At 40.5% G+C, this 13,140-nt stretch overlaps 1 protein-coding gene and 1 long non-coding RNA gene across 13 annotated transcripts in view; one reads left to right on the top strand and one right to left on the bottom strand.

Annotated features, from left to right (window-relative positions):
* The window catches only part of LOC141780684 (uncharacterized), a 20,155-nt gene extending 16,386 nt beyond the window's left edge, over nucleotides 1–3,769 (bottom strand). For both annotated transcript variants that reach the window (XR_012596710.1, XR_012596711.1), the window contains exon 1: nucleotides 3,100–3,769. This is a non-coding gene — a long non-coding RNA (uncharacterized LOC141780684). The remainder of the gene's footprint in view (nucleotides 1–3,099) is intronic.
* The window catches only part of elavl3 (ELAV like neuron-specific RNA binding protein 3), a 19,533-nt gene extending 6,393 nt beyond the window's left edge, over nucleotides 1–13,140 (top strand). The window contains exons 2-8 of one of the 11 annotated variants that reach the window (XM_074656006.1): nucleotides 580–799; nucleotides 898–1,001; nucleotides 4,846–4,999; nucleotides 5,129–5,354; nucleotides 5,625–5,678; nucleotides 6,191–6,229; nucleotides 7,009–13,140. In XM_074656006.1, coding sequence (XP_074512107.1) covers nucleotides 580–799; nucleotides 898–1,001; nucleotides 4,846–4,999; nucleotides 5,129–5,354; nucleotides 5,625–5,678; nucleotides 6,191–6,229; nucleotides 7,009–7,336 — 1,125 coding nt within the window. In that variant the 3' untranslated portion in view covers nucleotides 7,337–13,140. Of the gene's footprint in view, nucleotides 1–579; nucleotides 800–897; nucleotides 1,002–4,845; nucleotides 5,000–5,125; nucleotides 5,355–5,624; nucleotides 5,679–6,190; nucleotides 6,230–6,987 lie in introns of all 11 variants that reach the window. The other 10 variants (XM_074655998.1, XM_074655999.1, XM_074656000.1 and 7 more) reach the window with 10 other exon arrangements.

The raw sequence follows: 13,140 nt of genomic DNA, 5'->3' as shown, positions 1-13,140 counted from the left end.
AAACACGGTGTACTCCAGAGCAACCCAAACACTACACTGTGCACTAACACACACCCTTACTCCACTTACAAAAACAAAAAACACAAAGAAAGTCCGAAGAACAAACGTGTAATCCTAACTTATTTTTCTACCAATATCTTGAATCCCTTTAACAACGTCACTCTCCCTTTTGTCCGTCATCCCTGAACCCTGCCACCCCAATCTCCCCCAGCCTCACACACACACACACACACACACCACCATCACTATTATCCATCCCTGTGTAATGATGTAATGGTGTTTGACCCTGGAAGAGGGTAGGGGGAGGGGCGGAGTAAGGAAAAAGGGACTGTGACATCTGCAGGACCAGAGGCAGGGAGCAAGAGATGGGGTGAAAGTGGGGGAGGGGAGACGATAAATCAGACCTTGTATCCATCTCCATTTTAGCAATGCTGATTCCTGACCTTTCCCTCTGACAGTGACAGAGTGGACAGAGTGTGTGTGCATGTATTATATGTTTAATATTAGCACATTTATACAGCCGTGTGTCCTATTGTGTCTCTATGTGAACTGTGAATCTAACTCCACCCTCTTCCTCAGCAGATAATCAGCACCATGGAAACCCAGGTGTCCAACGGTCCAAGCGGAACCAGTCTGCCCAACGGTCCAGTCATTAGCACCAATGGCTCCACAGACGACAGCAAAACCAACCTGATCGTCAACTATCTGCCTCAGAACATGACGCAGGAGGAGTTCAAAAGTTTGTTTGGTAGCATTGGCGAGATTGAGTCCTGCAAGCTAGTCAGAGACAAGATAACAGGTACAACACTTTGTCAACGTTGAGAACAAAATATAATCACACCACACAAATGGTTTTGAGGATCACTGACGCCACTGCGGCTCTTTCTTTGTCTCCAGGTCAGAGTTTGGGGTATGGCTTTGTAAACTATGTGGATCCAAATGATGCAGATAAGGCCATCAACACACTCAATGGTCTCAAACTGCAGACTAAAACAATCAAGGTGAGCACAGCTCTACAATATTATTTCTTTTGATTCGTGAAGACGCGCTAGACAAAAAGAAAAGGAAGTGGAGGGGGAGAGAGAGAGGTGGCGACAGACGTGACAGAGGGAGGGGAGGAAAACGGGGAGGAGGAGGAGGCAGAAGGGAGCGGTGGCCAGAACAAAGGAAGTGAGAGAAAAGGGTGAAAAGAGCAGGAGAGAGTGGAGGTCAGAAAGCAAGGGGCGGACAGCATGCAGAGGTTATTGTGATGGAAATGTAATTAGGAAGTCTGACTGCAGTGCACTAAGGTCAGTCCTGGTTACCCCATCTGCCTCCAATCTTGGCTAATTAGGGGGCTTCTTTGTCCCAAAATCAGATGAGGGAGAGAGGGGGCATATTATTAGACACTACTTCCTTCCACCGCCCCTCCGACCTGATCAAAGTAGTTCAAAGATTGAGACAAACTGCAGGATTGAGAAATCGAATCTCTGAGAGAGCAGAGCAGGTGATCGTCCAACAGCTGTCCATGAATGGGGACGTTAAATCTGACTAATGACTGATCAAACAACAAGCAGGGAAAGTACTGGACACGGTCACTTTTTGGAAGAACAAATAGTTAATATTCGTGTATAATGTCAAATATTTTGCACAAGATTGCACAAGGGAAATTACTTCTTAGTCTGGAAAAAACATGTAGAAAAAGTGCTGATTGTCATAACAATTATTGTTTTATAAAGTTGATCTTATGTTATGACATTCAATAATCATTTATCTATACATAGATCGCTCTTAATAATTTATTCTCAAATGTAAAAAATAATTCCTCTGGTAAATAGTTTTATCTTTCTAATTTTGTAGGAGGCTTCAATAGAGAGGGGTGAGGCTGTGAGGGAGGGGGCAGCGTTAGGAGGGTAGGGGGTAGCTCGGAGAGCAGAATGCCAATGACAGGATTAGAGGCCATATGGGCTTCAGGCACCATCTGTACTGTGGGAGCGACAGGGAGAGGGTTAATTATAGGGCAGCCTTTGCTCCCCGAACACAGCAACTCCCCCCTGACTCATCCAGAACACCCTAATCACTGCACAACACAACCCTCCTGCTCATACAGTCCGTCTGTGTACACAATAGACACTGGTGCTTAGTACTGATGGATGAAATCAGAACACCTGTATTCATCTGAAAGGACTTTTAATTCACATCACCGCTTTCTTTGTGTCTGTGCAATAAGGGAAAGCAACTTTAAACCTACAAATATTTAGTGAAATTCGCAAACATTTATATTAGGGTGGTCAATTGATTAAAATAGTTAATCGAGATTAATCGCACATTTTTTATCTGTTCAAAATTAACATTAAAGGGAGATTTGTCGAGCGTCTTTGAGTTCTTTAAAAGCGCTATATAAGTTGAATTTATTATTATTATTATTATTATTATTATTATTTAATACTCTTATAGACATGGGAGTGGGCAAATATGCTGCTTTATGCAAACATACAGTATGTATACTGTATATTTATTATTGGAAATTAATTAACAACACAAAACAATGACAAATATTGTCCAGAAACCCTCACAGGTACTGCATTTAGCATAACAAATATACTCAAATCATAACATGGCAAACTCAAGCCAAACAGGCTTGTGTATCAGTGTGCTGACTTGACTATGACTTGCCCCAAACTGCATGTGATTATCATAAAGTGGGCATGTCTGTAAAGGGGAGACTCGTGGGTACCCATAGAACCCATTTTCATTCACATATCTTGAGGTCAGAGGTCAAGGGACCCCTTTTAAAATGGCCATGCCCGTTTTTCCTCACCAAAATTTGACTTAAGTTTGGAGCATTATTTAACCTCCTTTGCGACAAGCTAGTATGACATGGTTGGTACCATTTGATTCCTTAGGTTTTTTAGTTTCATATGACGCCAGCATCTTTAAAACTGACTGAAAACGTGTTATTATTGCGTTAACGTTGACAGCCCTATTACAAATATTTCTAAAAATTAGTAAAATTCGCAAAGATTTATATTTATGATACCAATACATACGCATGCAAACAATGTGTGTGTGTGTGTTTAAAAGTAGTCAAGGCTCCTGCAAGTCTTGTGATGCACTTACATTGTTTGCTGTTTGCCAGTGGAGCTGTTCTCCCCCAGAGGATAGAGACAAAGGAAGGAGGCAGCAGGACAGGGAGGGCAGCTCAGCCTATCTCAGACAACACTCACTCTGTCTCTCCATCACACACAAACACAGCAGCACTCACAACAATGCACTGAACTGGATTATCTATCACACGTGTTTACAAGTTCCCATAAACACAAAAACAAGACCACAATCAATCAGATATATATTCCTCTGCAGTGCTAGATGATGTAAAATGTTCTGAAAAGTAGACCAACAGAAAACCATAAGGGATATAAACACAGACGCACCAAAAAATGGCCGTGCACTAATTAAGTCACCAGTGAATTCAGGAAAATACATCATCTAAGGCTGATGTGTTTCAGTGCAAAACAAAGCTGACACTTGGGCTTGTTAACTGATGACTGGTATCAGTTTGGGTAATGGTTACAGTCATCATAGTGGGTCTGTGACGGTCTCATTGTGGCTGTGAGCTTGAAGGCACTGATTAAATCCACAGATAGCAAAGAGACAGTTGGGTCTAATGAGGATACATCGACAGAGTCACACTATTTGTTGGAAACTCACTCCAGTTACATCAGGTTTTTCTAACATGTTCTTCAAGTTGACGTGTTTTTTCTGATTCAAGCCCTCCGAGACAAACTTGTGATTTTTTAGGTAAATCAACTTCAACACTTGAATAGCCCTTATTTAAATCATTAGGTCCTAAAAGTTGTAAAATGCATGAATAGCTGAATCCAGAGTTATTTCCCTTCCTCTGTTCATGTGAATGAGACCCAGACCGAGGCTGGAGCGAGGGCTGGGAGGCGGGGTTAATAGAAACGCTACTGCGCCTGCTCTATTGGCTCAAAGGATGCAACGATGTATCGAGTTCTCTTTATACATCCATGGTTAAAACACATTGGAAATGGTTATGATTTTCTTTTCCCTAATGTGCAAAACAAACTGAACTGAAACCGTGACCTCAAAAACCGCAATACCAGCCGAACCGTGGGCTTGTTGCACCATTGCACTACTATTAAATACAGGCCTGCTAATTATTTGATGAGGTACCAGAGACATAGAAGAGGCAATTATCTGAACATCTTTTAAAGGACCAGTGTGTAACATGTAGGGGGATCTATTGGCAGAAATAGAATATAATATTAATAAGTATGTTTTCTTTAGTGTATAATCACCTGATAATAAGAATCGTTCCGTTTTTGTTAGCTCAGAATGAGCCGTTATATCTACATAGGGAGCGGATCCTCTCCACGGAGTCCGTCATGCTGCACCGCCATGTTTCAACAGTAGCCCAGAATGAACAAACCAGCTTGGGCCGGAGTCCATAACGTTACTCACTCCCGTCACCACTCTCTCTCTCTTGCTTCATCACTCACTTCCCACATAGACACGCACTCTATGAACTGGCTCTGCTCCAAATGGCTCTAGAGAGGGCCATTTGCGTTTTTTGCGTCGGCCACCGTGGCTCTCCAAAACACTTGGCACACGGGAGAGGATTCAACCAGTAGATACCGCTAGATCCTACACACTGGACCTTTAATATATTTTGGAGTTCAAACACATTGGAAATGGTTGTTTTTCTTCTCCCTAATGTGTAAAACAAACCGAACCGAAACAGAAACCCAAAGGCCGCAATACAAACTGAACTGTGGGCTTGTTGGACCGTTGCATTACTAAAATATAATGCACTCATTGATTTATTTTATTTCGGTGTTACAGGTATCATATGCCCGGCCAAGCTCGGCTTCTATTCGTGATGCCAACCTTTACGTGAGTGGACTCCCCAAAACCATGAGCCAGAAGGACATGGAGCAGCTGTTCTCCCAATACGGTCGCATCATCACATCCCGTATTCTAGTGGACCAGGTCACAGGTATAGCCTTATTGCACTTCTCATGCTGTCACTCTCAGCGCCATTCCCTCTCTGAATGAAAGACTGGTAGGCCGCGATGGTCCTTGATGCCAAGGTAGTAACATTGGTTTGTATTCTTAATCGGAGCAGGCATATCACGAGGAGTGGGTTTCATCCGGTTTGACAAACGCAACGAAGCGGAAGAGGCCATCAAAGGTCTGAACGGACAGAAGCCTTTGGGTGCCGCCGAGCCCATCACTGTCAAGTTCGCCAACAACCCCAGCCAGAAGACAGGCCAGGCCTTACTGACTCAGCTGTACCAGACTGCTGCCCGCCGCTACACAGGGCCCCTGCACCACCAGACTCAGCGTTTCAGGTACTGAACCTTTTGGCAACCTCACGCCGCCTTAGAGTGAAAAGAAAAATCAATCAGTTGAAGTGGCACACCCCAAAAACTGCAAATGTGGTCTAAATTGTGTAATCGAAAACATTCAAAATATAAAAACATTTTCTGTCAATATTAACACAACTTCTTAGTAAAGTGTTCCTTTAAGCAATATTATTGCTTTACAGTACAGAAGGAATTGGCAATATTGCATCGTCCCTCCTTCTCACTCTTTTTCTCTGACTTTCTTTTAAACTGCAGCATGATCCCTTCACTTGGAAAGGGACCAGATCCAAATAACAGCTCAAAACCAATGTAAGAGACCAGACTTTTCCAAATACAATCAAAAAAATCTAAAGCTAAAAAATCTTGGTTTAAGAAGAATAATACTGAACCTTTAATGTTTGCCTATACTACATAGGCATTATAGGCACCATAAAGAGTGAAATTGCCAGATGTTGGCCACATCTACATGGTTGAATAAAGGTCCAGTCATTATCTTCCAGTATTAAATATGTTCATGGAATATCACAAACTCAGTATGGATAATTATATTTAACCAGTAGATGTGAAATGGCCTAGGATACAGGATTTGTTACCAACTGAAATCACAATGAAGAATAATAAATACCAGCTGAGACACATACTCACAGAACTATTTTACACACCATCAGTTTGTGGTTGGATGGTTTGGGCCTGCATTGCAGTGAAGGATGCCCTCTGGAGGCCAGCTGGTGAAGGAGCAACATGTTAACTGAAAGCCCCCCTTCCTTGTAGATCTCATAACTAACTTCTGCATCCCCTTCATTCTCCCTCTTGCGTTGCAGACTCGACAATTTACTAAACGCCAGCTACGGAGTCAAGAGGTAAATGCCAAAGGTGTATTTTCAAAAGCATCCATGCCAAAATAAAACCTCAAACAAAGTGCCTGGAATACCGCCTGCTGACTTCATCTCGAAATCAGATATATAATGGCCATAATTCTTAATACCCACTGCCCATTTAAACCATGTTTCAGAAGCAGCCCAGACAACAAAATACTATCTGTAATTGCAATGATGCAAGCTTCTAACAGCAGGGTATTCTGGCATGGCTTTGTTTAACCTTTTCGTTCTTTTATTTTAATTAATAGAAATAATTTATATGTATTTATTTATGAACTAACATTGTCAGTTTCAGTTGCTTTAATGTCCCCTTTTTTTCACCAGCATGGACATACCAGATTCCGTTTGCGTCTCCTCTGTTTGCTCCAGTTTGTGTATGATTTGATTCCAAATTTGCTTTTCATCCCTCTCTAGGTTTCTGTGTTTTGTTCAATACTGTGGTTTCTGTTGAACATTGTGATTCATGTGTTTAATTCTTCCAGAGGCTTTGGTCAGCAGAGAAAAATATGCACATTGTGTGGGTGTCTGTGTCTCAGGGCACACAGTGTCATTCTGTATAAAAGCAGGTAGTTTGGAGCCACTGTGGTGCCCACACATATTTATACTGTACAGCAGAGGGGATGGAGATGGTGTCCCCCGACTCCATACCCGACTACAATCGCTATCATTTCTCACAGCCCATAAGAGACAGTATAGAAAAGTGAATCCTGTGTGGAACTTCAGAATGACACCCATGGTAGCTCTCCCACTCTCTTCCCCAGATTCTCCCCCATCACCATTGACAGCATGACCAGCCTGGCCGGGGTCAACCTTACTGGTCCAACTGGCGCCGGCTGGTGCATCTTTGTGTACAACCTGTCCCCAGAGGCGGACGAGAGCGTCCTGTGGCAGCTCTTCGGGCCTTTCGGTGCCGTCACCAACGTCAAGGTCATCCGTGACTTCACCACCAACAAATGTAAGGGCTTTGGCTTTGTCACCATGACCAACTACGACGAAGCTGCCATGGCTATCGCTAGCCTTAATGGCTACCGCCTGGGCGACCGCGTGCTGCAGGTTTCCTTCAAGACCAGCAAGCAGCACAAGGCCTGAGAGAGAGAGGCTGCTGGCGCCAGCTCCTTCGACCTGCAGGGAGAGCAACCTGAGCTCCCTGTGTCATCACTCTAAATGGGCCTGGACTGAGTCTCTCTCTGACGCATTCTCACACAAATCCATAATATATTATCACGAACACAGACATACATGCATACATGCACAGACATGACCAGACATATCCATATGCGCAAGCATACACGAGTCAGAGTATCAAACAAACACACTAGTGGAGTTTTTCTTTTCTCTTTACACAACATGCTAGTCCTTCCCTATATTTGCCTGGATTGAATTAGAAGGGGTACGTAGCTGGTTTGTTGGGTAGGGGCAAGAGCTATCTATTTAGGAGACAGTCTAACGAATGTGACAGAGAATGTGTACGGAGTGCTTTGATTGAATTCAGGCAAATAACGAACAACTGATGAACAAAAACGATAAAAAATTTAAACGAATATGTGCAATTTACCCAAACTCTTACCCCACCATCTCTCCTATTATCTTGCTGGAGAGGATGTAGTCACTTTTTTACACTTGGGCATTTTGAATCAGCGATTTTTTTAGATCAAAGAAAATGAAATTAAAAAACACAGTGTTCTCTTATATACGTCTATTAAAATATAACTATATATTCAATATTTAAGGTGGTTATAATAGCCGAGTATGTAAGCATTTTCTAGAAACTTTGACTACTGTTTCCTGACCTGCATTAGGTGGTGCCTAGCGTAAAGGCAGATTCTCTACCCTATGTGAGCTTGTTAGCTCAGACCCAATAGGATTTAGGCTAACCAATGATCACAGAAAAGAGTAGTCCGAAAGCCATCAGAATCCCTCACAGTCTCACACCGAACAACATTAAGAGTACACTTCTGTATCAGAAAACACAGTTCAATAACTAGAAGGTATATTTAGTCCACAAAAAACATAAAAAAAAAAAGTTCCTGTATTTCTTCTAATCTATCGTCAGGATGGATTCAACACAAGCAGACTGTCTGTGAACTTAGAGCAGTGTGGCGGTGCTCCCATGGTGACAGCGTTCATTAGTAAATCTCTAGTGAGCGGCAGAGTGATGACGAGTACAAGGGGAAAAACTGTTTCACCATAACACAGCCACGTCAAAGGAAAATACCGGTGTTTTTTTCACTTTTTGCATCATTTTCTTTCATTGCACCTGTATTTGACATTATCCACAGGCCATTTTACTTTGCATGGCTTTGTCAGCCATGATTTGGTGTGATATCCCTTTAACTGAAAGACCATCTGGTGTCAAGAGGTCAAGAGAAACAGCAAACAACATGATGAATGTTACAGTACGATTCATTTAGATAAATGGAAGCAGGAAATTTGATGGTTTGAATATGATTACGACCCACGTAGCTGCTAAAAGTAACTCAACACACCCCATGGACTGAACAATGGTCTAGGCTGGTCTGCAGAGAAACAACACAGATGAGCAAAAACTCAAGAGCACCGGTATTATTCTTCAGTCTAGTGCACAGATAGAAGCTCCCCGAATAAATGAGGTCAAATTTTTACCATTCAGCATCTACAGTACCAACATGCATAGAGCAGAATAAGAGGACTGCAGTTCCAAATGACTGAACATTCAGCCCAGTTGCACAGCAGCTCGTGAAATAATCACGAACGTTAATGTATTGATTCATGTACATAGACACAAATTTCAAATTTTTTTGTGATGGTCCGCACAAAATCAATTCTTGTGTTAGCTCCGTAATTGTGTACCGGGAAGTATCAAGAGCAGCGTCGGGGTCACTACTCTATGTCACTATTTGTAACTTCCGTACTTAAGTTACGCCACTTCCGGTGTTATTTAAACCCAAAACTCGATCTTTTCCTAAACCTAAGTAGTTAAGTTGCCTAAACTTAACCAAGTCAATCTATTCCTAAACCTAACTAAGAAGTTTTATTTTGAAAAGACTTGAGCGGAAATTAACATGTGCGTCACGTGTTGCTGGACATTCGTAGGAAAACGCACAAAAAATACGTTATTGAAAGTCGTGCTGAGCGTCACGGAAAAAAAGGGAAATTTGTGTCTATTCACACGAATCAAATACATTAAATATCGGGACTATTTAACGAACTGCCGTGAGACTGTGTTGGAACATTTAAACTGAATTACAGTCACGTGTGTGAGCGATAATATCGGGCAATGGTAAAATGATCACTGATCCTTTGAGGAGAAAGATTACCAGTTCCTCCAGCTTTGCCAAATGCTCCTCAGTTTTATTTAAAACCCCTCAACTCTCTTAAAAGCTTCCCAAAAACGGTGAACTCCTGCCCTCTCAAAAGATGACTGTACAACATCAAGTGTCATAATTATACTTCTGTTTACAACAGAAAGGGTATTTATTTATTTGCTTCAGATCTGTTTGGCCACAAAAATAGCATTTCTCAAAATATCCCCAACCCAATTGCATGAAAATTATTTATGGCACCCTTGATGAAACATTAAGGCCAACCTGTCTAGTTGAAACGTCTGTCACCGACCAGACTGCAGATTTACCATGGGGAGAGCTAATGTCTTTCAATATCAAGACATCTGAACATGATAATAGATTAAATAAGGTCAACTATATTCAAGACATTTTTGCTTTTGCTTTTCTAAATGACGCTGTGTTAGCCAAAGAGGACGATCTCTTTGAAAGGATTACATTAGAGATAAATCTATTTTTATACATACAAAGGAACAAGACCTTGTGCTGAATTTTTACAGATTCTTAAGCTTGGAAAAATTGGGACATCGCATGGCTTTATTTTAAACCCTCTGATCTTTGCAGAGCAAGGGGGAATAAGCATGCGGTGTATGGGTGGGGATTTAGGGAGGGGGCGAAGGAACATTGTATCTCGTACAAACTTAACCGTTCAACCATATCACAACAATTGAAACTAACAAATTCGATGTAAAAAAATAAAAAATGAAATAGTTGGGGGTGTAACCTGACAGACACATCTATACTTTTGAGTGCTTCGACACACTCTCATCTCTTGTCCTGAAGTTGTGTACAGTGTTGCTTCAATGATGGTGCAGTGAAGTGAAGTTCTTTGACTTGAGAATCCCAGACAAAAGCTGCAGTGAGACCGGCTCACTGACCAGCTGAAAAACCGAATAGCTGCTTGCAAATTAAAAAAAAAGGTAAAACGCAGATTCAAACAGTGATGCAGATTCATAATGAGCATGATTCTTTATGATTAGATAGATTTGATTTTTGCCAAAGAATTGCTTTGCAAGTCAGTACCAAGAAGGATAAATTAAGACTAACTATATTATTCCCTGAGTAATTGCTGTACAAATCTATGTTATTTATTGAATAAGGACCCTCTACAATTTCAGTTATCATTACTTTTTGAATACCTAAGTTGCACATATCAGTTTGTAAATCCTATAACCACTAAACCAAATGCTAAAACAGTTGCAAGCAATCCCATTTGCACAAATTTCATGCATACACCGAATGATAAAAAAAAGGCATATCAAAAATAAATAACGATGAATCAGTTCGCCTCTTGACAAAAAGGAAAAAATTGGATGTATTCCCCCGACATTTATATCATCTGCTTTGTCTTGTGACCAATTTAATCCTTTAAATCTGTTAACATTGCACCACTTACTCTGGCATCTTTCGATCTGACTTCTACTGTTTCATCCCCACGAAATACTCTGAATGATTGTTGCTGGCGTTTCCAGAGCTGACCACATAAAAAGGATATAATCTAGCTATTTTGGGTCGAGCACCGTAGGACTGAGCACTTGGTCAGACCAGTGATAGACGTTACGAACAACCGAGATAACAGGCCGCGTTGAACTGCAGCTGGAGTTGTTTACCCAGCCGTGTCCGATGTAGTACAGTCAACCCACAAACCAAAACCCACAGCCCAAAACAACCTTTCATACACAGTCTATACAAAAGACCCACACCTGATGTACAGTAGAGAGCCAAGGACCATGGCAGGAAACAGTACTACACTGCTTGAGCAACAACAATAATCATTTAAAAAGACAAAAAAACTTTCCTATGGAACAGTAAGTGCAATGTGCTTTGTTTTTATATTGACTGAGAACAAATGATATATATTTTTTAAAAAAGAAATTAAACGTCACACTGAAAAGGTTTGCGGAATAGTGAAAGGAGCAGACAAAAACATTAAAATGAACATTAAGAGAATCAAACAAGCAACGAGAGGTCTGATCTGTAAATTTCCATAATCACTTCCTCAGCCCCTAATTTGTGCTCTGACCATGCAAGCTCAAACAAACTGCATATTTGGCTGACTTAATAGAGCAAATCTCAACGACCTTGAAAGGAATACTGTCTAATATATCATCAGTTTTAGCCCATGTCAATTTCAAATATCATTTTCTTTCCTGTAATTTATTGATTTCATTTACATATCAAGACTCACTTGTTAAATTAGCGTATTTGTGTTGTTGATGTTGCCATAGAGAACACACATGGGTCAAAGATTATGTTTGGTTGCATTGATTGGGTACAGTTTGTTATTTTTCTTCCATTATTTAATTAGTTGCAGTTTTTACAGTGTATGCAGATTTTAGACTTAGTTAGATTTTATTATTTCAATCAAACTGTGTTCAATTGTGTTTGTAAAAGTCTGTGGTAGCTTTTGTTGCAACATAAAATAATTTAAACAGAAAAAATTCAAAATAGCGCCAACAAACTTGTATTATTTGGGCGACTTTAAGCTTGTAGTTTTAACTTATTGTTAACTTAAAAACTATTTATTATGATTATTATTATTGCCTCGTATAAAGTATGTTTTGTGTATATTTATGGTTTATTTCATTATATTTGCAAGTTTAAAAGATTTTAAGTTTGCCAAAATTGTGGTTACACCATTTCGTTTCTTAAAAAGGGGGACAAATAGAAAAACAGCTTTAGAAGTACGATTTGGAAACGTTCTCCATAGTCAAAGAATGCACTGCTATATTTAACTAATTGAAGTGTATAAACATACATGCTGTGTGCTAGATGTTATGCCTTTACTGCCTGTGTTCTGTTTGTCTTGTTAAATGAAAATCTTTTAATTATTTAATCTAATCACAGTCTTGTTTTTTCAACCACTCTGTGAACCCCTGAGACGTGGGACAGCCCCTGTAGCGAGGCTTTGGCCCATTTGAGGGTGCAGCAACTAGCCAGGAACAGAGGGGATGTCCTGGGTTTGATACGTTCGCAAGAGGCTTTCCTGTTTATGCTGATGGGTTGACTTATAAAAAAAGATATTAAGGGGTTCTGTTTGACATCATCTGTATCAATTTCAATATCAAATTTGTGCTTGAAACTAAGATGTTCTTTAGCGCCAAGATGTATTTGGAAACCCAGCCAAGAGCTCCGGCAAAATATTACCGAGCTCAGAGAAGCTGCAGGAAGGTTTTCTTGGGAGTCTCTAGGGTAGTAAAGGGGTGAGTGGTCCTTCTGTTTCTCAACCAACTGTATTTTGTGTCTATTTATTTAGAAGAGGGGACGCAGTAACTTAGTGATGTTTTTCTTACATTTTCCTGGAATGGTAGAACAAATCAAAAAGGTGAAAATGATCAAAACAGTTCTGCTGACGCCAACGTCAGCGGAAGAAATACAAAATCTCATACTTCCAAACATGACCAAATGAACAATGTCAAAATTTAACAAAGAAAAAAAAAATAAACCTTTCAGTTTAGTCTAGGATATTTATTACTGGGATTTCAGCTGAAGACGCTTGAAGACTTTTTCATGGAATTGTTTAATTATTTGTACTTTACATGCCAGAAAAAAATAAAATAAAAGTTACAAATA

The sequence above is a fragment of the Sebastes fasciatus genome, chromosome 13 (assembly GCF_043250625.1).
Source record: "Sebastes fasciatus isolate fSebFas1 chromosome 13, fSebFas1.pri, whole genome shotgun sequence".
Lineage (NCBI taxonomy): Eukaryota > Metazoa > Chordata > Actinopteri > Perciformes > Sebastidae > Sebastes > Sebastes fasciatus.
Note: the sequence above shows the minus strand (reverse complement) of the source record. Positions and strands in the feature narration are given on the sequence as shown.